The 25,365-nt window shown below is 45.6% G+C and overlaps 1 protein-coding gene across 6 annotated transcripts in view; it reads left to right on the forward strand.

Annotated features, from left to right (window-relative positions):
• Positions 1 to 25,365, forward strand: part of LOC119972633 (putative leucine-rich repeat-containing protein DDB_G0290503) — a 590,251-nt gene that overhangs the window by 456,117 nt on the left and 108,769 nt on the right. For all 6 annotated transcript variants that reach the window (XM_038809653.1, XM_038809656.1, XM_038809657.1 and 3 more), the window contains one exon: positions 12,873 to 13,040. In XM_038809653.1, the coding sequence (XP_038665581.1) occupies positions 12,873 to 13,040 (168 nt within the window). The remainder of the gene's footprint in view (positions 1 to 12,872; positions 13,041 to 25,365) is intronic.

A 25,365-nucleotide genomic window follows, 5' to 3' on the forward strand; every position in this document is an offset into this window, starting at 1 on the left:
GCAGGCAGCGAGGTCCGCGGGCCGCACGGAGCCCTAGAGGAGTGCAGAGGGGGTGCCCCGCGGTTGCTGTCTGGAACGGCAGCGACCAACTTGGAGAGGCAGATGGCCGCGAAATGGCCCTTTTTGCCACAGCTCTTGCAGACTGCGGTGCGGGCCGGGCAGCGTGGGCGAGGCTGCTTAGCCTGTCCACAGAAATAGCAGCGGGGGCCCGTGGGCTTGTCTGGGCGCCCTGCAGCGCAGGTCTGGGGGTCCGAGTCGGCGGGGGTGAGGGGGCTGTGCCACGCTGCCCAAGGGGCTGCCGCGCGGCCGGGGGCATACGCGCGTGCGCGTTGTGGTCAGCGACCTCCAAAGATGATGCAAGAGTCCGTGCCTCAGTGAGGCTGAGAGCGTCCTTCTCTAACAGTCTCTGCCGTATTTGGGGTGACTGCATGCCAGCCACAAAGGCATCCCTAATCAAGAGTTCGGTGTGCTCCGCAGCAGTGACCTGCGGGAAGGCGCAGTTTCTCCCCAGGACAATGAGGACCCGATAGAATTCATCGAGGGACTCACCGGGGAATTGTTGCCTTGTTGCCAGGAGGTGCCACCCGTAGACTTGGTTTACTGGCCTGATGAAGTGTCTTTTTAGGAGATCCATGGCGACATCATAGTCCAGTTCGTCCTCTATCATCGAGTAAACGGCAGTGCCCACGCACGAGTGGAGGATGTGGAGTTTCTACTCCTTTGTTGGTTGATTTTCTGTAGTGGAGAGGTAGCTGTTGAAGCACGCCAGCCAGTGTTTAAAAGTTGCTAACGCGTTTGCAGCATGCGGGCTGATCCGGAGGCATTCTGGCTTAATCCGTAGTTCCATTTTCAAAGTCCAGCGTCTTAAATTGATGCACCATCAATTGGACTCGAGTCATAGTGAAGTTGCAAACAACAGGCTTTAATACGCTAGATGTGAGCCCGGCAGTGGTCGTGCAGAGAAAGGCCGACTGCCAGCCAACACGAGCTCCTATACCCCACCTTGTAGGCGGAGCTACCAACCTCTCAGCCAATCGGCGGGGAGTCACATGACCAGCCACAACCAATTGGCAGAGAGGCACATGACTTGCCTGGTCCAATGGGCAGCGAAGCTGCTGTACCAATGGCAGCCTGGTTCTCCGGTAATATGATCTCTCTAGCCATACTACCACAGACATGAAGACAGATTTTCATTCCAGTTAAGGGCATCAGACAGGCGCTTGAAGTTGCAGGGCAGATCAGAGACCTTAGGAATTCCAGATTGAGGGGAGCTGTAGCCTGCAAGTAGTAACTGTCTGGGTGCTTTAAGAACATAAGAACTAGGAGCAGGAGTAGGCCATCTGGCCCCTCGAGCCTGCTCCGCCATTCAATGAGATCATGGCTGATCTTTTGTGGACTCAGCTCCACTTTCCGGCCCGAACACCATAACCCTTAATCCCTTTATTCTTCAAAAAACTATCTATCTTTACCTTAAAAACATTTAATGAAGGAGCCTCAACTGCTTCACTGGGCAAGGAATTCCATAGATTCACAACCCTTTGGGTGAAGAAGTTCCTCCTAAACTCAGTCCTAAATCTACTTCCCCTTATTTTGAGGCTATGTCCCCTAGTTCTGCTTTCACCCGCCAGTGGAAACAACCTGCCTGCATCTATCCTATCTATTCCCTTCATAATTTTAAATGTTTCTATAAGATCCCCCCTCATCCTTCTAAATTCCAACGAGTACAGTCCCAGTCTACTCAACCTCTCCTCATAATCCAACTCCTTCAGCTCTGGGATTAACCTAGTGAATCTCCTCTGCACACCCTCCAGTGCCAGTACGTCCTTTCTCAAGTAAGGAGACCAAAACTGAACACAGTACTCCAGGTGTGGCCTCACTAACACCTTATACAATTGCAACATAACCTCCCTAGTCTTAAACTCCATCCCTCTAGCAATGAAGGACAAAATTCCATTTGCCTTCTTAATCACCTGTTGCACCTGTAAACCAACCTTCTGTGACTCATGCACTAGCACACCCAAGTCTCTCTGCACAGCGGCATGCTTTAATATTTTGTTGTTTAAATAATAATCCCATTTGCTGTTATTCCTACCAAAATGGATAACCTCACATTTGTCAACATTGTATTCCATCTGCCAGACCCTAGCCCATTCACTTAACCTATCCAAATCCCTCTGCAGACTTCCAGTATCCTCTGCACTTTTTGCTTTCCCACTCATCTTAGTGTCATCTGCAAACTTGGACACATTGCCCTTGGTCCCCAACTCCAAATCATCTATGTAAATTGTGAACGATTGTGGGCCCAACACGGATCCCTGAGGGACACCACTAGCTACTGATTGCCAACCAGAGAAACACCCATTAATCCCCACTCTTTGCTTTCTATTAATTAACCAATCCTCTATCCATGCTACTACTTTACCCTTAATGCCATGCATCTTTATCTTATGCAGCAACCTTTTGTGTGGCACCTTGTTAAATGCTTTCTGGAAATCCAGATATACCACATCCATCGGCTCCCCGTTATCTACTGCACTGGTAATGCCCTCAAAAAATTCCACTAAATTAGTTAGGCATGGCCTGCCCTTTATGAACCCATGCTGCGTCTGCCCAATGGGACAATTTCTATCCAGATGCCTCGCTATTTCTTCCTTGATGATAGATTCCAGCATCTTCCCTACTACCGAAGTTAAGCTCACTGGCCTATAATTTCCTGCTTTCTGCCTACCTCCTTTTTTAAACAGTGGTGTCACGTTTGCTAATTTCCAATCCACCGGGACCACCCCAGAGTCTAGTGAAATTCGGTAAATTATCACTAGTGCATCTGCAATTTCCCTAGCCATCTCTTTTAGCACTCTGGGATGCATTCCATCAGGGCCAGGAGACTTGTCTACCTTTAGCCCCATTAGCTTGCCCATCACTACCTCCTTAGTGATAACAATCCTCTCAAGGTCCTCACCTGTCATAGCCTCATTTCTATCAGTCGCTGGCATGCTATTTGTGTCTTCCACTGTGAAGACCGACCCAAAAAACCTGTTCAGTTCCTCAGCCATTTCCTCACTTCCCATTATTAAAACTCCCTTCTCATCCTCTAAAGGACCAATATTTACCTTAGCCACTCTTTTTTGTTTTATATATTTGTAAAAACTTTTACTGTCTGTTTTTATATTCTGAGCAAGTTTACTCTCATACTCTATCTTACTCTTCTTTATAGCTTTTTTAGTAGCTTTCTGTTGCCCCCTAAAGATTTCCCAGTCCTCTAATCTCCCAGCAATCTTTGCCACTTTGTATGCTTTTTACTTCAATTTGATACTCTCCCTTGTTTCCTTAGATATCCACGGTCGATTTTCCCTCTTTCTACCGTCCTTCCTTTTTGTTGGTATAAACCTTTGCTGAGCACTGTGAAAAATTGCTTGGAAGGTTCTCCATTGTTCCCCAACTGTTCCACCATAAAGTCTTAGCTCCCAGTCTACCTTAGCTAGTTCTTCTCCCATCCCCTTGTAATCTCCTTTGTTTAAACACAAAACACTAGTATTTGATTTTACTTTCTCACCCTCCATCTGTATTTTAAATTCCACCATATTGTGATCGCTCCTTCCGAGAGGATCCCTAACTATGAGATCATGAATCAATCCTGTCTCATTACACAGGACAAGATCTAGGACCGCTTGTTCCCTCGTAGGTTCCATTACATACTGTTCTAGGAAACTATCGCGGATACATTCTATAAACTCCTCCTCAAGGCTGCCTTGACCGACCTGGTTAAACCAATCGACATGTAGATTAAAATCCCCCATGATAACTGCTGTACCATTTCTACATGCATCAGTTATTTCTTTGTTTATTGCCTGCCCCACCATAACGTTACTATTTGGTGGCCGATAGACTACTCCTATCAGTGACTTTTTCGCCCTACTAGTCCTGATTTCCACCCAAATGGATTCAACCTTATCCTCCATAGCACCGATGTCATCCCTTACTATTGCCCGGATGTCATCCTTAAATAACAGAGCAACACCACCTCCCTTACCATCCACTCTGTCCTTCCGAATAGTTTGATACCCTCGGATATTTAACTCCCAGTCGTGACCATCCTTTAACCATGTTTCAGTAATGGCCACTAAATCATAGTCATTCACGATGGTTTGTGCCATCAACTCATTTACTTTATTCCGAATACTACGAGCATTCAGGTAAAGTACACTTATGTTGGTTTTTTTACCTCTGTTTTGAATCTTAACATCTCCAGTTTTATTCCTTTTGTTATTACTGGGCCTATTCACTGAGCTCCCCTCAGTCACTGTACCTTGTACTGTCGCCCTTTTAGATTTTTGACTATTTCTTCTCTGCCTTGCACTTTTCCCCTTACTTCCTTTTGCTTCTGTCCCTGTTTTACTACCTTCCAACTTCCTGCATCGGTTCCCATCCCCCTGCCACATTAGTTTAAACCCTCCCCAACAGGAGACCAGGCCACCATTTTGTGTCCGTGCGCGTTGATGGGTGTTAGTCGGGAGAAATCACTCCGCAGTGCAACACGGGTACGGAGGCAGGCAGTGAGGGCCTCAACGTCTGCCTGGAACACTGGCCTTCTAACGTGTGGCTGGGTGCCTATCTCCAGGGAGTTGAACAAAATAAGCAGTACCACCCCCCCCCACACACACACACACACACACAAACACACACGTTCCACATCAACCAACCCTACCCCAATTAATCCAGCAGGTCGGGAAACTGGACACCAACTTAAAAATTCTAATTGGCCTCCTTCAAGTGGGCATAACAAGACTCTTAACGACTGGCTGCCCGCGTCATGGTAGCCCTGCCGTCTATGAACCCGCCTCAGCAAAACTGACCATGCCAGAAACTGGGTCAGGAAACAGGCACACCGGCAGACACTGGTATTTTCAGGCTCTATCCACCTCCATTCCTGCCTTCAGCTAGGTCTGTAAGTTCAGCCCTATATCTAATGCACACACAGAAGGCTTTTTCTTCAAAGTTTTGCAAGAAGGGATTGATAGAATATGTTGTGCTCTCTCTGTGACATTCTAGTAGAAACATTATGCTTATCTACAAAAGTGATTTTTTAATTATGTCTCCACAATAGTCAATTTTTGATCTCCTTTGCCTTACACAAGTTGAATGCCATTATTGCATTTTGTTATTAACTAGAAAAGGAATTGGAAATGGTAATTTTGTACTGTCTTGATGTAACACAATAAGTTGTCAAACATCATGCCAAATGACAATGTGATGTCCTTCGATGATGTATCAGCAGCATAATAAACACCGTGGGTGCGATTCTCCTCAAATGCGGAGAGCCGTAAAGGCTGCCGTGAAACTGGCCGTGTTTCACGGCAGCCTCCGCGCCCCCTCCCGGGACCCGATTCTCCCCCCCCCCCGGGCGGGGCTAGCAGCGCGGCCCCGTGAAGCACGGCATCGCGGGCTTAGCGACCGTCGCTAAGCCCGCGCGCCAAGCATCACGGCGGCTGACGCGCACGATGACGTCATCACGCAGATGCGTCAAACCCGCGCATGCGCAGGCCGTCATGCCCCTCAGCCGCCCCGCGGACTGATCCTGCGGGGCGGCGGAGGAACAAATAGTGCGCGGGTATCGGACCCGCTGTCCGCGATCGGTGCCCACCGATCGCAGGCCCATGCCAATCGGTGCCATGGTTGTCCGGGACGGCACTTTGCGGCCGTTTTCACGAACGGTGAGAGCAGGTGTGTTTGCGTTCGTGAAAACGGCCGTAAAGGCCTGGGAACTCGGCCCATCGGCCTGGGGAGAACCGCTGTTCGCCGTAAAAAACGTCGAGCAGCGATTCGTGTCGTGGGGCGGCCGTGGGGGGGAGAATAGCGGGAGGGCGGGAAAAATGTCGGGAAGGCCCTCCCGCTATTCTACGACCCGTCATGGGCAGCGGAGAATATAGCTTGAAGGTTAAAGCAGATCAGTAAGGATTATCAGTAACCGCTTTATTATGTCTAGGTATATTTGCTATGGATAGGACCAAATCATATATGCTTTCTATATTTTAAAAAAGCATATTAATATACTGAACAGTCTTTCTGAATGTCCTTGGCAAGTGGTAACTTTCTTTTCACTTTTAAAGTCAGACAAATAATATGAGGATGCATTCTCTGAAAGAAGGTCAGGAGGGGATATGACCATGTTAGGATTTAAAAGGGACCACAAAATGTATATTAGGACAAGCTGTTTCTCCTTGTTCAGAAAAGCAGAACCAGAGGTCAAAGCTGAGATTCAAAAGTGCTAAAATCAAAACTAATCTGCGGAAACAATATTTCAGTGAGCAAATGGTCAATCTGTGAAACATGCTCGCTAGGGAGATTGTAGAAGCAATTAATGTTGATCAATTGAGTTGCAAATTAGATTGCTTTCAGAAAATAACATTTTGGGATACACTATACCAGTGAGTATCACATTAGGGGCAAGGAAACTATTGGAGAAAATTCGGAAGAAGAGAATCTATCCCCACTTGGAGAGGCAAGGTTTGATCAGGAATAATCAGCATGGCTTTGTCAGAGGGAGGTCATGTCTAACAAATTTGATTGAGTCTTTTGAGCATGTGACCAGGTATGTAGATGAGGGTAGTGTAGGTGATATAGTTTATATGGATTTCAGCAAAGCCTTTGACAAGGTCTCACATGGGAGACTTATAAAGAAGGCAAATGCATATGGGATACAGGGTGACTTGATAAAGTGGATTCAAAATTGGCTTCGCTGTAGGAGACAGAGGGTGATTTCAGACAGTTGCTTTAGTGACTGGAAGCCAGTATCCAGTGGTGTACCGCAGGGATCTGTGTTGGGTCCCTGATCGTTTGTCATATATAAACGATATAGATGACTATATGGGGTGTAGGATCAGTAGATTTGCTGATGACACAATGATTAGCCGGGTGGTTAACAGTGAGGTTGAATGTCTGGGTTACAGGAAGATATAGATGGGATGGTCAAATGGGAAGAAAAGTGGCTGTTGGAATTTAATCCTGAAAAGTGTGAGGTGTTACAATTTGGAAGAAGTAATGTGACAAGGAAGTATTTCATGAACGGCATGATACTGGGAATTCCGAGGAACAAAGGGACGTTGGCATGTATGACTTGAGATCTCTGAAGACAGAAGGGCAGGTTAATAGGGTGGTGAAAAAGGCATATGGGATACTTGCCTTTATCAATTGAGACAAAGATTACAAAAGTAGGAGGTCATGTTGTAGTTGTACAGAACTTTGGTGAGGCCACAACTGCAGTACTGTGTGCAATTCTAGTTACCACGTTACAGGAAGGATGTGATTGCACTGGAGGGGGTGCAGAGATGAGTCACCAAGATGTTGCCTGGGATGGAACATTTACGTTCTGAAGAGAGGTTGGATAGACTTGTTGTCGTTGGAGCATTAAAGACTGAGGGGCGACCCTCGAGGTGTACAAGATTATGAGGGGCATGGACAGGGTGGGTAGGAAGCAGCTGTTCCCCTTAGTTGAAGGGTCAGTCATGAGGGGCCGCAAGTAGAAGCTCAGGGGCAGGAGGTTTAGGTGGGATAAGAGGAAAAATCTTTTTACCCAGAGTAGGAAATGCACTGTCTGGGAGGGTGGTAGAGGCGGGTTGCCTCATATCCTTTAAAAAATGCCTGGATGAGTACTTGGCTGTGGGCCAAGTGCTGGCAAATGGGATTAGGTAGAGGTCAGGTGTTGTTCATGTTTCGGTTCAAACTTGTGCAGCTACCATATACGCAGAATAGTAGGTAAACCAGATGGATCCTGGTATTTTTATCATCCAGAAATTCTTATGCTCATGTGAGTGCCCCTTTAAACAGTACTTCCAAATGCCATTTCATATCTATACTACTGAAGCAATCCAGTACAATGGGCTACCTCTACAATTTTTATTGAAAATGACATTGAAACATAGAACCTTGTTGTGAATACTTCTGTCATATTCCTGCCTATTTTTAGCAGGCATCAAGGATGCTGAAGTGAAGGCCCAAACAAAATGGCAGGAGGCAGGAATAGGGCAGTACAGCGCCATAGTATTTGGGTGACTATCGCTTCATTACCACTGGGTGGAGTTTTAGAATGGGGTTGTAAATGCGTGTTTGCGTGCGCACTCTGTTATATTTATTAAATGTTGCAGCCTCCAATTAATCTTTGATCAGCATCCTTCAGTATTCACGATAATGTGAAAGAAAAATAGCATCAGCGTCTTTTTTACATATGTTTAAAAACAAGTCCTGTATTACACCTGTGTATTTTGGACCGTGGTGATTTATTTTTGTTTCAAAGCTCCTAATAACAGTGCATTGAAGTTTAATTTTTTTTTAGACAAAAGTATATGCATAATGTAGCACCTTGTTCATTTTAGACAGCTTATGAAAGTGTTTCAGGCTTCACAATTAGATTGGGTTTTGTAATATACCCTTTCAGGGATCTACAATAAGGCACCTCTGTCAACCTTTATTCTATTCACAGCTCTGGCAGCTGCTTGAAACAAAAGAAGCTACATTTAAGTAATCAAAATATCAGTATTGCTTGGCCATTTACAGTTCCCTATCAAGACATAGAAAAAATGTTAATTTTAGAAGATTTATTTTATGACCTGTAATTACTGTCATTAAGAAAGCTCTGGAGACTAACATGGAGCTTTGACTGAAATTTAGCTTGACACATTCCATAATTAATGCTGAATTAACATGCTACATTATGTGCGAGATAAAATTATTTTCCTTGCAGCTAGAGCCACACGACTAACATATAATGTTTCAAAAACCTGAATTGAATATATATGTTCATTTAGAAGCAATAAAATGTTTTAAAAATCCAGAAATGTATTTTAATAAGAATGGCAAAGATACACAAAATTGCAACTTCAGCCTTTAAATGTATCTGTAGCAAATAATCTTATTAACTGCACAGCGGCATTATTTAAACAGATTTATTTGCAATAACATGCTATGTATAAACAACATAATAAAACACAACATAATAATATATAAGTTTTTTTAACATTTAAAGAAGATGAACAAAGACAATAAACTGCATTCTGTAGATTGTAACATATATGTTGAACCTTGAAGCTTCCAAAAACAGAGGTAAACGCCGAGAATAAAATGTGAACTGACAGTGTGAGTGGTCGCCATTTTGTAATATGAAACAACATACTCATATATTTTTCTTTCATTAATGTGCCAGCTTATTGAATGAATAAAGAGTTACGGACTCCTGGTCAGCTCTCAACAGTGGCTAAGAGACCTAACCAGAAGCATAACATTTTTAAGTTTTAAGGCGAGGTGGAAAGGTTGATTCATTTCAAGAGTGATATCGTAAGAAGTAGGGCTTGGTTTTTTTATAAACAAACTTTAATAAAACAAAAGAAAAAACAATATTTAAACTTTTAAACTTGAACCCCAATAACAGATAATATATAGTTTCTTGAACATAACACACAAATTCCCATTAAACAGCACTTCAAATGAACATGCAGCTCTTATTCCACTTACATATGCAGGTAAAGGTGATACTTGCATTTACAAAGCAATTTTTCTTCTGTTAGTGAAGTTCTTTCATAACCCTTTTCGAAAGTCTCTAAAACTGGACAGCACGGTAGCACAGTGGTTAGCACTGTGGCTTCACAGCACCAGGGTCCCAGGTTCAAATCCCCATTGGGTCACTGTCTGTGTGGAGTATGCACGTTCTCCACATGCTAAATTTCCCTTAGTGTTCAAAAAAAGGGTAGGAGGGGTTATTGGGTTACGGGGATAGGGTGGAAGTGAGGGCGTAAAGTGGGTCTGTGCAGAGCCAGTGGGCCAAATGGCCTCCTTCTGCACTATATGTTCTATGAAACTGCTTTCCAAGGCCTCTCTCTCTCTGGCTTTTCAAATCCTTCTCCTCACCTGTTGAAATCCAGGATTCTCTCTCTCTGAGCTCCGCCCAGTGCCTCAAACAAAGGTTCTTCCCTGGGGCAACCAGACGTAAACCCATTATCGTTATCTTGGCTGTTTGAATTCCCACTCCCATTTTATACAAAAGAACAGAGCCATGCTATTGATATGCAATTAATCTCCAATTTACAGACAAAAGAGGCCATCAGACCCTGTAATGGGCTAATGGCCGGTCAAACAAGAGTGTCCTGAAGGATCTTTCGTGACTCACCCTGGCTGAATAGGGGCATCCTGTGTATACCCACAAACGGGTTTAATCTGAATGAGACAATGTCACTCAGACCAGGGTGGGCGTATCCCTCTGACAGTGTGCTAGCAGTTTTTCCCTTAGTTTATTAACCCCTGAATTGCTTACTATATCTTCAATCCCATTTCTGGACCCAATTTCCTAATATCTCCCTCTCATAATAAAAGATGCCCTTAACCACAATCAAAGCATTTTAAAACCATCAAATTGATTGTCTTCAGCACCAACGCTAAGAGTTCAACAAATTGATTCTGAGTCACTTTTGGTATGGCATCATCATAAGGACCCCACTGCAGAAACGGTTTGGCACTTTTGCTTTCAGAATCATCCCTTCACGCCAAATCATCTTCCTCTCCATACACTGAATTGGATATTCCACATTTTTCTGAACCATCTGCTGACACTTTGTGCACTAATAGCATCCCACGATTTAATAATGAAAACACACAAAATATCAAGAGGGGTCGTGCACATATTTCCAGTCTTTGTGAAGGCGTTTTCAGTCAACTGGCCACCTATTCCATTCGACAAGAACATGATTATTCACTGTCTTCCAAAGGCATGCATTGAAAGGTTGAACTGCAATGTGGGTGTTACTTCTTTACAGGCATCTCTTGGTCTCATTGTTACATGATATCGGAACATATCCCACACTAATAAGCTGCATTCTTTATGTAGGCTACCAGGACATCTATGCCACAAATTATCAAGCCGTAACTTCACTCCATCCTCATCCATCCAAATGTTGCCATGGACATGCCCAAATCCCTTGCAGGAAACTTGGCGTTCGACAAGGTGTTAAGTTTCAAAATTAACATCGACTTTAATTTTGTTCTCTCAATCATGCAGGCTAATACTACTGTGAATCTTGTCTTCTCATGCCCTGTAACTCTCACTTAATTATGTTTTCAAACCTTTCTACTCCATTGTTTGGCTGCTGGACATATCAAATTCATAGCTTTTCATCCATGTTGCCTGTGTGATTTGATGGATATTCTTGTTTTTGCCACTGTCTGATGATGAACCGCAACTGGTTATTTTGACATTGTAGTCTCTGAGAAATCATGGTCTTCTGCCACACTAGACTGTTTCATTCTATAAAGCAGCTACACCAACTAGCATTTGGTCTGAAATCTTTGCTGGACTCAGCGTTTGATTTGGACTACTTCTGTGCATATATATATATATCCGTTGCATTTCTCATGGCAATGTAACCATTCCAGCAATTTTTGAGGATCCATTCCGTTATGTGCATCTCAAGATCAGGCAAGTGGTTGGTTTCTGTTCTTACGGCGCATTTGGTATTGGACATCTTTTTAAGGACAGATTCCTCTTTCTTCCATTCTAACCTCAGTTTTTCACATTCACTGAATTTCCTTGCTTTAGCACAGTTAGCAAATGTTGTGACATTTTGCTTGAAAGCAGCTTTGTACTTTATCCTTTTTGGTGGAGGACCCATTTCTGGTCATCACTTGCCATGCTATGCAAAACCTGCACTGCATGGGCATGTCTCAAACTCTTGTGCATCTTCTTTGCAACATAGTCCATTTTGCGTGCTTGATTCCATGCACCAATTTACAGTAAATGGTAAGTAAAACAGATATTTCTGGAGTGAAAAATTGAGGCTGACTACTAATGCAAATATATCATTTTGTAGCTGAAAGGGGAGGTTGACTTATATGCTGAACATATGCAAAAGGATGCTTTTTGGCACCGAAACAATCGGCTTGTTTTATATGCCAGGTCAGCTTCTACTCTGCAATCTATGATTTATTCAGGCTAAAATTGCAGTTGGCAATAACAATCATGTTTGATTGTGTAAATTTTCTGAATGCAATGGATAGAATTAGCCACATTCATAACAAATAATAGGAATGTTTCATCTCCACACATTTTGCTATTATTTGGATTATCTTTTAAGTCTGCATGAGTTCCAGACGTGAGTTCAAATGAAAGAATCTCATGCAAAATCAAGCTTTTACTCTTAATGTTGCAAACTTTTATGTTCCAACTAATCTTGTGCTGTATTTGTACGTGTTCATTCTCAAGTGTGCCTAAAAGTAGATATTAGTTTTGTATTAGTTACATGAGCATCATTTGTTTTGCATTCCTTAAGAACATGGCGAGTGAAAATTTTTGCCTCAGAATAATTCTTTCACTGGAATACCTGCGAAAAACAAAACCATAGGGTCAAAATTCCAGCAGACCCAGACCACCAGTACAAGTGAGGCAGAGCAGAACCTATTGCCTTCCAACTGAATGATGCTTATCCCATTGTAAATTGTGCGAAGAAGATCACTAATTAGTTTGAGGAAAGACGGTTTAATTTGCCCTAAAAAGCTTATTCCTGTCTGGAAAGACCCTAAGTCTTTAGCACCAATAGGAACCATAATGCTGGCAGCTTGTTAAGTCCCTTCAGAAGTAGTTGCATGTAGGTGTCAGACCTGACAGGTTCCCTTCCCGAAGGACATCAGTGAACCAGTTATTTTTTAACACAAGAATGCAGCACGTTTCAGGTGCCAAATTTCAAATTACTAGATTTATTGAATTCAATTTGACAGCTTGCTATTTGAACGCACAGTCACTAAATTGCTCGACCATTACCCTATTATACTACCATAACAATGGTATTCAATAAGTAAGAGAACTTTCATTAGTCTGTTAATTATTTGCTCTTCAGGTACAAAAATATGAAGAGAGACTAACAGAACTAAGTACTCAATTGAACCAAGCATTGAAGAACAACAAGGAAAATATCAAAGATTTGGTCACTAAAGATGAGCAACTGATTATGCATGAAAGGGAGATGGATGGCCTAAACGAGAAGCTCCAAGACAACATGAAGGAGGTATAGTTGTGATAACACTGTTTAGCAATGTAACAGTATATTGTAGTATTTGTGATTCAGCGAATAATTCTGTGTATCCTTTGAAGCTAATGAATCAATATTCTATGGATAACTCAATAGTCTTCCTGCTCTTGCTATACACTATTAATTACTATGGATTGCACAGAGAATCACTTGCTAAAGCGGTGTAGTATCGTTTTTTAATTTTCGTGCAAGTGTAGGGGATAATTCCGTACTCTCAAGGGAAGCACAGGTTAGAGATAAATGTAGATGCAATTCACTGATCCTCACTCTCTGCTAGAATAACCCCCTGCTGTGAACCAAGGCTTGCGGAATTATCCTTTTAACTATTGCCTGCAGTTAATGACTTCTGTACCATTTCCTCCTCTTCCGCATCTGTATGCTATTCCTGGATGACATCACCGTAAGCACAGGGTCAACTTTCATAGTTACGCGGTCATCTCTCAGCAACATCTCTCACCATTTACTACTTTACAATCCTCTGTGCTGTCAGGCAGCCTAACTAACATTAATTCATGGATGAGCTGCTATTCCTCAGGAAAACTAAAGTAATCTTATTCAGCTACTTCCAAAAGCTCCACCTACTTACCACCGAACCCCTTCCTATTCCTTATTGCTCACTCGAGCTGAATTAGAATTTGTGAAACCTCAGTGTTTTGTTTAATCCAGAACTTACTTTCAAATTTTCTATCCCATCCAGTATCAAAACTGCTTACTCACGTTAAGAATATGTATTTTGTAATGTTACAGCCAAAGGCTGCAAAACTGCATCTCTGTTAAACATCACATCAACATCAATCAAACATTTGAAGCTTTGCTATGGGTTAGATGAACACATATTAAATTTTCAACTGATCAGAGTCAGCATTAAGCCAGACGAAGATTATTAATTTTTTTGAAGAGGTGACTGAAATTTGCAAAAGGGAATGGAATGAAAATGCTGGAATGCTGGCCTTTACATTTGAGAAGGCGAGAATACAAGGGGGTAGAAGTCATGCTTCAGCTAAACAAAGACCCGGTCAGATCACACCTGGTGTGCTGTGAACACCATACCTTAGGAATGGCATAGTGACTTTGGATAGAGTGCAGCATAATTTAGCAGTGGTACTCCGAGGGTTAAATTTTGAAGAGCAATTATACAAATTAGGATTATAGTCCCTGGTATTTTGGATATTAAGGGGTAACTTGATCCAAGTTTCCAAGGTATTAAGGAAAACAGATAGGTAGATAGAAAAAAACTTTCTAATAAATGGTCAATCTAAGATTAGAAGATATCGTCTAAAGGGGCGATTGATGCCAAATCAGTTGTGAATTTTAAAGCTGAGACAGATAGATTTTTGTTTCCCAGGGTATTAAGCGATATGGAGCAAAGTAAAGTGTATGGCGTTAGGTTGCAGATCAGCCTTGATCTCATTGAATGCTGAACAGGCCCAAAGGGCTAATAGGCCTACTCCTATTCCTATGTTCCCGTGTTACGAGAAACAAATTTCTGTTTTGCCCAGTTTGGGAGCATCAAATCAATATTTAATCTGTTAGTCGATTTTGAACTGACCTATACGAATAATCCCACAAGACGATTTGCTGTTGCAGAACCCTGGGGGATGAAATGGTGCTGTCATCCTGTCACAAATCCTGATTTATTTGATTCCCCAGATGAGCCTGGGAACTACAAGTCCCAGCATTCCCTGGGAGTTTCCGCACATGCACAGATTGAGCAGGCAGTTTATGTGCAGTGCGGTGTTTTAGAGTTATTTGAGCCGGAACGAGTTTGCTTGCATGGGAAAATAAAGCACAAAATCCAATCACGAGACCCAGGCATGGGGCGCCGTAAAAGAGAGGAGTCCCAGGAACTTGGGACAGGGGACAGGAAGAGGTCCTTAAGACAAAGAGAGAGAATTATAGAAGGATCCAATGGGAGGAGGAGGTCACCAGCAGGAACCAGCTGGGAGAGGCGCAAGGAAAGAGGCTCCAAACAGTAAAACGGCTGTGGTTGGCAGATTTCAAGTAATAAAAGCTCAGGTGAAGCTCTGGAGATCTGAGAAGGCTCCAGAAGTTTGGTGATTCCATGCTCTAGGCTGTTGGGAAAAAGGTAAGCTCTTGGAGCAGCAGTGTTCTGCTCGGCATGGCTGAAAAGCGGAATTGTGCATGTGAGTTAATGCTGGAGTGCAGACCCAGATTCCAAGGGCACATGGTCTTGGGAGATGAATTGGAACCCTGCAAGGTGAGCGTCAGTCTGTGTCAGAACAACCTTTGGAGAGAATTCTAAAGGGAATTCCAAATTTGAAAGGTAAGAGTGAAATCTTGGAATTCCTCATAAGGAAGACAAAGTTTTAACGAGATTCATAGAATCATAGAATTTACAGTGCAGAAGGAGGCCATTCGGCCCATCGAGTCTGCACCTGCCCTTGGAACGAGCACCCTACCTAAGCCCACGCCTCCACCCTATTCCCGTAACCCACCCCTCCTTTTTGGACACTAAGGGCAATTTAGCATGGCCAATCCACCTAACCTGCACATCTTTGGACTGTGGGAGGAAACCGGAGCACCAGGAGGAAACCCACGCAGACACGAGGAGAACGTGCAGACTCCAAACAGACAGTGAGATTGTGTAACTCAGTTAACGCTGATATCTAGATGGGTTACTGAGAATTCCATGGAATCTGCTATTTAGTCTGCACTGTAGGGTGTTTGACCAGTTTGCCTGCTAATTCGCTTACCTCATATTAACCCTGATTGTTAGAGTCTAAGATAGATATTGCAAATTGTTTTATTTATCTGACCTTGTAGAGGTAAGTTTATTTTGTTTGTTGAAAAGTCATGGAATATTGTGGCTATATTCTCTTAGCAAGTGTCTTCAATTTCAAACTGTCTACTTTAATCAAAATATTACTGATTCGTAACCATGTTGTACCAAAAACCTTGGGGTTTGATCCAGGATCATAAAAATCAACTGACGTCAGTTGAGCTGGCCATGGTAGATGTTCTTGAGCAGCTCTGTCTCTTGCCCTAAACCCGTCCTCTGCTAACCTTGAGCCTTACTACATTGCCCAACTGCATTCATAACTCACTCTCTTTGCCACTGAAAGTCGGCTTTATATTTTATCGCAGCTAGACTAAACACCACCAATATTTTCCTTGCTTGCTTCCCACCATGCATACTACAGAGACCCAATCTATCAAAACTCAGTTTAAATCTTCCCTCACTCCAAGTCCCACTCACCTATAATGTGATAATTGCTTTTTAAACAAGGTTGTCCTGAATGACAATGGATCTCAGGTGAATCACCTGAATTCCCACATGAGTTTAAGATGTAGGGATATCCCTTGGAGTCTAGGTTAACAGTTTTTCCTTCGATCTACTTAACCCTTAAATTGCCTGCTACATTTTGGACCCCATTTCTGGACCCAGGTTTATAATACCTCCCACCAATGTCCTCGCTGACCAAGACAAGTTCCCTGTCCCTGCGACATTAAAGTCAAATTTTTTGTCTTTTTCTATAAAATTCCTATTAATTTTGCCTTGTCCTATCTCTGTAATTTCCAACACCTGGGCTCGGATTTTGCGGCCAGATTTGCTGCGGTGCAAAATCCTGCGAGAGCCAAAAAACTAGATTCCCTCCAGTGAGTTCTCATGACGCAGTCGTCCTAGCATCCTGCCAGTGGCATACGCGGTTCATGCCCAGGAAAGTTGAGAACCTCGTTATAGTGAAATATAATATAATTAGCAGACAGTTCTGCCATAACCTCCCCTCATTGCAATGTCTGGTCACGCTGCCACGGTTTACAACAGGTTTTTACAAACACGAACCTGGTGAGGGGAATTTCGGTGATGAGCTTTCAGGTCACCGTTATCCACCAAGGAGTCCATTCGAGAGAGTGCACTAGAGATCTTGGTGGATGGGGAGGGGTGAGGGGAGCAAGCTAAGGGGGTCGTGTGTATGGAGGGAGTGCCCAAAATTCTAATGCAGGACAACAGGGATTGGGGAAGACCTGAGAGGCAGTGACAGAGTGGAGGTTTGGGCGTTGGGGAGGCTTGAGAGGCCACTGCCAGAGCGGGGCGGGGCGGCGGGCGTTGGAGAAAATTGAGAGGCCTGGGCAAATGCGGGACAACGGGAGTTGGGGAGACCTGGGAAGCCTCAACTGGAGCGGGACGATGGAGGCTTGAGAGACCTGCGACAGAGCAATGAGGATTGGGGCCACCTAATAGACCACTGCCAGAGTGGGGCAAAATGGGAGTTGAGCCCGACTCGGGATTGACGATCGGGTGGGTTTGGATTTGGTCAAACTGGGATATGGGGGGCAGGCATCAGGGCAGCATTGGTTGGGCGAAGGTCAATGTTCATAAGTGGGGGTGGGGGCAGTTATGCCGGGGCCACTATTGGCCTGACTCTGAGAGGAGGGAATAGTTTGGCACTGAAGGAGGGACTGACTCAACAACAAGAGGGCAGCAAAGCTGCCCACCCTGAGGCTGCAATCCACAGCTGAAGGGCCTCTGGCATCTTGAAGGGTCCTGGTACTGGGCTGGGAAGCCTTGGCAGCTATGCACGATGAGCTCACTATTCAGGAGGCAGAATCAGACCCTTAAGGAAAAAGGGCTGGCAGGCCTACTCAGCTGCCAGAGGCTGGGTCACAGAGAGTGGCCACTCGGGTGCGCAACCATCAGCTCCGAGTTTACAGATGGCACCTTGGAGATGGGTGAGAACCAGTGCAGGAGGAAGCTCTGAATCTCCAGGGACATGGGGCGGGATTCTTCGAAACCAGCGGGGCGGTGTAGCCATCTAAGATGGACACTGGGCTACAAAATGGAGAACTGCTAAGGCTGCAGGGAAAAACAGTCTTAGCAAGGACAAGCAGTTTGCAGAAGACTAATTAGCATTCTGCACGTACAGAAACCAGTTTTTGGCCAGGTGCAGAGTTTCAGCCAAAGGTGTAAATGGCAACAGATCTACATAGTAATGAGGTGATCCAGATCCAGACCCCGCACAATAGAAACATTTAAGTATCAATGGATACTTTTGAGTAGACGCCCAGACAGAACAGCGCCACAGTAACCAACACAAAGAACCATAGGGACCACCCCACCCATCGAGGAACGACCCTCAGATTGGGGGGTTTAGAAGATATCGATTGGGAAATGCCCAATCGATACATGGCAGGTAAAAGGCCCGCCTCAAGGGGGCACGGACTTCTAAGACCTATAAAAGTAGACCCCGCACATGGTTCGGTCTGTTTTGCTCCGGCTCTGACTGCTTTGCTCCGGCTCTGCTTTGCTGCTACATCGCATCCTGACTCCAGTTCCATCACCAGCCGTTGAGCATCAGCCATCGAACTGTAAGTGCCAATACAACGATCGCTACGTGATCCAGACCTTGCTAGATCCTGACAACTTTAAGTACCTGAGAGTTGCAGACCAAGAACGGGACGAAGGCCTTGTCCCCGACCTTGCCTGTTCCTGTCTAGATAAGTATTTTAGTTGTTTAGTATTAGAAGTAAGTTAGTCTCTTTAGCGTATGCATGTGTATTTATTATATTTGTCATAATAAATATCAATCGTTTGGACTTACTAATCGGTGTACAGATTTATTACTTTGAACCTGACCTTGATATACTTGTGAGGTGTCTAAATACGGCACCTGGCGACTCCTGAGCATAATTACATACACAGAGCCATAGTAGTGTTAAGCACACGGCCTTTAAACGGAGGCGTGTTAATACACTCCAGTAAAACGAGCAACATTTAGTGGCGACATCCTGACGGGACGCGGTTACAAGTGACACCCCCACTCCGTCGAGGACCCAGAAATTTGAATTAGAAATCTGAGTAAAGAAAAAGGAAAAATCACAAGTAATCAAGGTGTTCAAACGAATAAAGATAATTCAGAAGTGTGTTTTGTGCATGCGTACTAACAGGGTTGTAAGGAAAACCTGAGAGCTTTTTGTTGCGACGAACTGTCGGGAGTTTTGTGAGCGGAACATAGCGTAAGCCTTACCCGTCTTGTAAAACATTACCTCAACACCCCCTGTTCCAAATTTAAGTAAGAGAGATAAAATGGCCATGCAGGCAATGGAACGCCTCATGAACCCAGAACGGTTTGTGGTCGCAGCGACCAGCAGTAGCCGAGTAGGTCAGTGTCCCGTGTGGGAGCTGGAACTCCACAAGTATCTGCAAGGAAAGGGATGGCCCCTTTGGAAAGAGTTCTGTATGAATGTGGAGACAGGTCCCGGAAGTATAGGACATACCTGGTGGGAGAACCTCTCCCAAATTCATAAGAAAAACCTTAGTAAATCACGCAAGCCGATGGCAATCGTGTCCTGTTTGGCACAGTTGCGAGGCACTGAGGAGGTCGTTCAGACGCTCCGGGCAGAATTAGAAGAACGAAATAGGATGAGCAAAGTGGATGTCAGGGACATCGAGAAGGAGAATATGGAACTTAGAGGGAAGCTGGCAGAGAAGGGTAGCGAGGTGGATGATGCCAAGAGGGCACATCAGTCATGTCTAGCCCATCTGAGCAGTTCCCAGACCCAGTATGAAAAAGCCTATCAGGACGTGCAACGTGCCGTCCTGATAAGAGAAGAATCAGAAAAGCAGGTAGAGGCATTGCAGAGGCAATGCTCTGACCTAAAGGCAGCTTTAAGAGCATAGAACATAGAACAGTACAGCACAGAACAGGCCCTTCGGCCCTCGATGTTGTGCCGAGCAATGATCACCCTACTTAAACCCACGTAACCCGTATACCCGTAACCCAAAAATCCCCCCATTAACCTTACACTACGGGCAATTTAGCATGGCCAATCCACCTAACCCACACATCTTTGGACTGTGGGAGGAAACCGGAGCACACGGAGGAAACCCACGCACACACGGGGAGGACGTGCAGACTCCACACAGACAGTGACCCAGCCGGGAATCGAACCTGGGACCCTGGAGCTGTGAAGCATTGATGCTAACCACCATGCTACCGTGAGGCCCCTGAGCACTCCATGCTGCCACCACAGAACAAAGACAAAGCACAGTGGATCATGCCAAGTGTAGGAAGCAGATTGCGGAGCTGCAATCGCTGCTTTCAGTGCAGAATGGGTTTCAAAGTACCTTTGGAACACAGCTAGATGAGGAGAATGCCCCAGACTGGCAAGAATTAAGTGAGACAGCGCAGCGCTATGTTCAAGGAACATGTGCGCCAGCAGCGTAGCAGAAAAGAAAAGCACCCCAACCCCCCACAGATCAAATAACTACCGTACTCATGAATCCAGTCACCACCCAAAGGAAAGCGACCACAGAAGGCGGACCCGATATCACCTACACCACCCCCTTAACTGTAACCCAACTCAGGGACGCGTGTGAGAAAATCACTCCATTTATCCCCACCGCAGACCCCACCAATTTTTCGCGAAAGTGAAACAGCAGGCAACCATGTACGGCCTGGACGAGAGAGAGCAGGTTAAGCTCACGGTTCTGAGCTTAGACCAGTCTGTTGTAGCAGCCCTCCCCGACCCACAGAACGTTGGAGGAGGCACACTAGAGGAAATGCACACCTGCATTTTAGATGCCATAGGGTATAACCGAGGTGACCGAGTTGAAGGACTAAACAAGTGCCGTCAAAAGAAAACACAGCATCCCACAGCATTTGCAGGAAGGCTGTGGATCCATTTTAACGCAGTTTTCGGCGATTTAAATAGAGCGCATTTGAACCGTGAAAACATGGTTAAATGGACGCGCACCATAATTTCCCATGCCACAGATGCAGGACAGAGTGCTTGCAATAGTTATGACCCCTCAGAAGAGGCCCACAATGAGAAATGGGTCCTGAAAAGATTGTCCCGCGCTTGGGAGCAATCAGTTCAGGGCAAAGACAAAGTAAAGACCCCAGATGAAGCTCAGGCTGCAGCGGACATTCAGGCAGTAAGAGCACACCAATGCCCCGCATGGGTAAATGAAGGAAAGAACAGCCCTCCACAGAAGTCGCAGGAATGCTACAACTGTGGCCAGTTAGGACATTGGGCTAAGGAATGCAATGCACCCCAGAGATCACAGAGAGGCCAGCAGACAGGCACTCTGAATAGAAATAAAGCAAAGCCGATCCATAGTATAGGGATACAGTCAGGACAGACCAATGTGGACGGGACGGACTGACGGTGTTCGGGCTCCCCCACTTGGGTCTGTGACACTCTTTGGGATCAATCCGGAAGACCGGTAGTCACAGCTAAGGTTAGAGGGAAGCCCATAGAGTTACTTTGGGACACAGGAGGGTCCCGCACCACAATTAATTCCACCACCACGGCACAGGCAGACACGTGGCCGACCACCTCCACCATCACACTTAGCGGTTTCACAGGACATTCACAGCAGGGACACATTACAGCACCCGTAGCAATCCAGCTAGGGAACATCTCTACCAAACACCCCGTCGTTTTAGTAAATCTTCCCCGTTCAGCAGAACACATATTGGGTATAGACTTTATGAATGCCCATAGCCTGTCGTTCGACCCAGTGAACCAGTGTGTCTGGCGAATGGCAAGGTCAGACAGAGCACCCGCTACTCTCACAGTAGGAGAGTACGCAAATCGGATTAGCACAGTAGGCGACTATTCTTTCGACCTGACTACACTAAACATGGACAGACAAGTGAGAGCAGTTTTAAACAAACACAGGACAGCATTTGCCAGAATGACTGGACAAGTTCACGTTACCGGACCTGACCCCCGACCACAGAAACAATACAGATTTCCCATAGAAGCAGAGGGAGAGATAGAGAAAGTAATAGGTAGCTTATTGGAGCAAGGTGTACTTAGGACAGTAGCCTCGACCAATAATGCTCCTATTTGGCCAGTGAGAAAGCCCGACGGATCATGGCGTCTGACCATCGATTATCGGGAGCTCAATAAAGTAACCCCAGCAGTAGCCCCCACGGTAGCAACAAGTCCCGAGACCATGCTCAAACAGGGACTCCACTCCAAATATTTCACGGTATTGGACATTAGCAATGGCTTCTGGTCAATCCCATTGGCAAAGGCGTGCCAGTACAAATTTGCCTTGACATTCAAAGCACAGCAGTATACGTGGACATGCCTCCCACAAGGATTCCACAATTCCCCCTCCATTTTCCACCGACAGCTGGCGAATGGTTTAGAAAAATGTTCCCGCCCCGAATGTCTGGTACAGTATGTGGACGACCTATTACTGCAGACAGACACAAAGGCAGAGCACATTACGCTTCTGGCCGAGCTCCTGGAACTTTTAACCTCGATTGGATGTAAAGTTAACCCCAGAAAGGCCCAGATATTGGAAAATAAAGTGATGTATTTGGGTACAGTCATCACGCACGGCAAACGCGAGATCGAGTTCAAAAGAATTGATTCAATTGTCAAATTGCCCCTTCCCCAGAATGTATCAGCCCTCCGGTCGTTCTTAGGACTGGTTGGGTACTGTCGGAACCATATCGATGGATTCGCGACAAAGGCAGTCCCACTCTCCGACCTCCTTAAGAAAGGAGCCCCATGGGAATGGCTTCCGCAGCATACAGAGGCTGTGGAAGATTTAAAGAAAGCCCTTAGCGCAGCACCCGCGCTACAAGTCCCAGACCAACTCTCCCCCTATGCAATAGAGGTAGCGAGCACAGATCTGACCCTCTCGGCCGTGTTACTTCAGGAACGGCACGAGCAGCTACGACCCGTGGCTTATGCCTCCCGACTTTTAGACCCAGTAGAACAAGGATTCTCAGCCTGCGAGAGGCACCTCCTAGCAGTTTTCTGGGCAGTTCAATACTTTTCCTACATTACCGGACTCAACCCCATCACCATTTTGACCGAGCACACACCCACACAGTTACTCCTAGACGGTCGACTGAAGGACGGTTCAGTTAGCCAGATTAGGGCAGCCAGGTGGACACTACTTTTACAAGGACGCGACATTACGGTAAAACGGACCCGGACACACACATTTTTAGCCGACAACCTTCAATATCCAGGACAGCCCCATGAATGTGAAATTGTAGCACCCCTACACAACACAGGACCCTTTATAGCGAAGACACCCCCCAGGAAGATAGGGAACCCAAGACAAAGCCCCCAACACACAGACACGTGTGACCCACTGAAGATATACGTGGACGGTTCATCCACGGTTTTAGATGGTGAGCGTATCACTGGATGCGGCATCTATGTCGAGGACGCGCAGGGTCGCGCACTCGAAGAAATAGCACTAAAATTGCCAGGTCACTTAGGCGCGCAGGCAGCAGAGCTCGCGGCCATAGCTTACATAGTGGACCACCCCGATTCTTTCCCCCAGCCCGGCAGACATATATTCGGACAGTCTATATGTCTGCAACAGCTTAACGGATTTTCTACCCCTGTGGAGGACACGAGGTTTTGTCTCCGCAGACGGGAAACCCCTTCCATCAGCCCCTTTACTCCGCCACATCCTAGACAAAGCGAAGGATAGGACCTTTGGCATTATAAAAGTTAGAAGCCACCATAGGTCATCCCCCCCTGGAAATGTAAAAGCCGACGCACTGGCTAAAGCAGGTTCCAGGCGAGGACACTGTTGGACACCCCCAACTAGCGCACCAGCTAGCGCCCCTGTGAGTGCAGTTCAAGTCTCACAGACAGACATTAAGGATTTAGCAGAGGCACAGAAGCAAGATGAAGATCTCAGGGAGATTTTTAAAGGGACTTTTGTGCCCCACTATGATAAGTTCCGACACGCTCTGACCACACATGAGGGTGTGATCATCAAGGACCAGCTTTATGTGGTCCCGCAGCAGGACAGAAACCAAATGATTGCCTTGTTCCATGACGGTCATGGACATCAAGGGATCGACCCGACCACGAGGCACCTCAGGCAACTCTGTTGGTGGCCTAACTTAAGGACCGATGTAACCCATTACATTGAGAATTGCCTTATTTGCGCCCAGAATAACCCGGAGAGGTATTCCAAAAATGCACAGCTTCGGCATACTCGACCAGTTAATGGCCCCTGGACAAACCTCCAGATCGACTTTATAGGACCATTGCCCCCTTGTAGGAATGGCTATAAATACGTGCTGGTTGTAATTGATACCTTTACCAAATGGGTAGAGGCATTCCCCTCACGAACGAATACAGCTAAGACAGCTGCAAAGATCCTGACCCACCACATCTTCACGAGATGTGGTTTACCCAGAAGTATAGATTCGGACCAGGGATCTCACTTCACAGGACGTATCATGAAGAACGTCCTGACCATATTCGGCATTAAACAAAATTTTCACATTGCGTATCACCCACAGTCCAGCGGGATTGTAGAGCGCATGAATCGGACCCTAAAATCGACCCTTAGGAAAATGGTTCAGGAAAACAATTCTACATGGGATTCAGTACTCCCATTTGCACTAATGTTTATCCGAAACACGGTTTCAACATCAACAGGATTCACCCCACACACACTCATGACCGGACGCCCTATGAAAGGTACAGAATTCCTTTTAGGACTGGACATGACTAGCCCCGAAGTGACGGCCCTCACGCATGAGAAAGCTGTTAAAGACCTAGTTGAGACTGTGAGGTCTGCACAGATCGCAGCCGCAGTTCAACTAGGAAAACGACGCAGACAAAGACAAAAACGTACACCCCACAGAATTTCAGGTTGGGCAACAGGTAATGCTATCTGTGTATAACCCCAGCAGTTTTTTGGCACCATAATTTTCAGGCCCGTATTCAATTTCGGACAAAATTAGCCCCTCAGTTTACAGGATAAAATACCCCAATGGAAAGACTGCGTGGTTCCATATTAACCAACTGAAGGCATATGGAACACAGTCTAACCACGCACACCATGTCCTGCTAGACGCAGCAGAACATCTCGCCCCGCCCACTAGAGACACGTTTCCACCATCCCCCTCACAGACCAGTTCATCATTGGACTCGCCCACGACTCCGCCCACTGACTTCAGACCACACCCCGAAACGCCCACAAGCTGCCACAGCAGAGACAGCGATACTGACACTGACTTTGAGGACAGCCACAGCACACAACCCTACAGCCCCCACTGTAGCGACTACGACCCCGACTCCAGTGACCCCATGGAAGTCACCTATGTTAAAAATCCAGACCCACCACCCGACCCCGACTACCCCGACAATACCACTTCAAGTTTAGACCCCACACTATGGCACAGGGACAATTCATACAGACTTGTCCGTAACGATGAAAGTGACCCCCGGTCACATAATTCCAAAATTGCATGCCTGATCCACACAAGGGTGTGGGATCCGGGAGAGCAGGACGACACGGTGTCTGACTCCCGATACGGCAACCCCTTTGTGACCC

This window comes from Scyliorhinus canicula, chromosome 10 (assembly GCF_902713615.1).
Source record: "Scyliorhinus canicula chromosome 10, sScyCan1.1, whole genome shotgun sequence".
In the NCBI taxonomy this organism is placed as follows: Eukaryota; Metazoa; Chordata; class Chondrichthyes; order Carcharhiniformes; family Scyliorhinidae; genus Scyliorhinus; species Scyliorhinus canicula.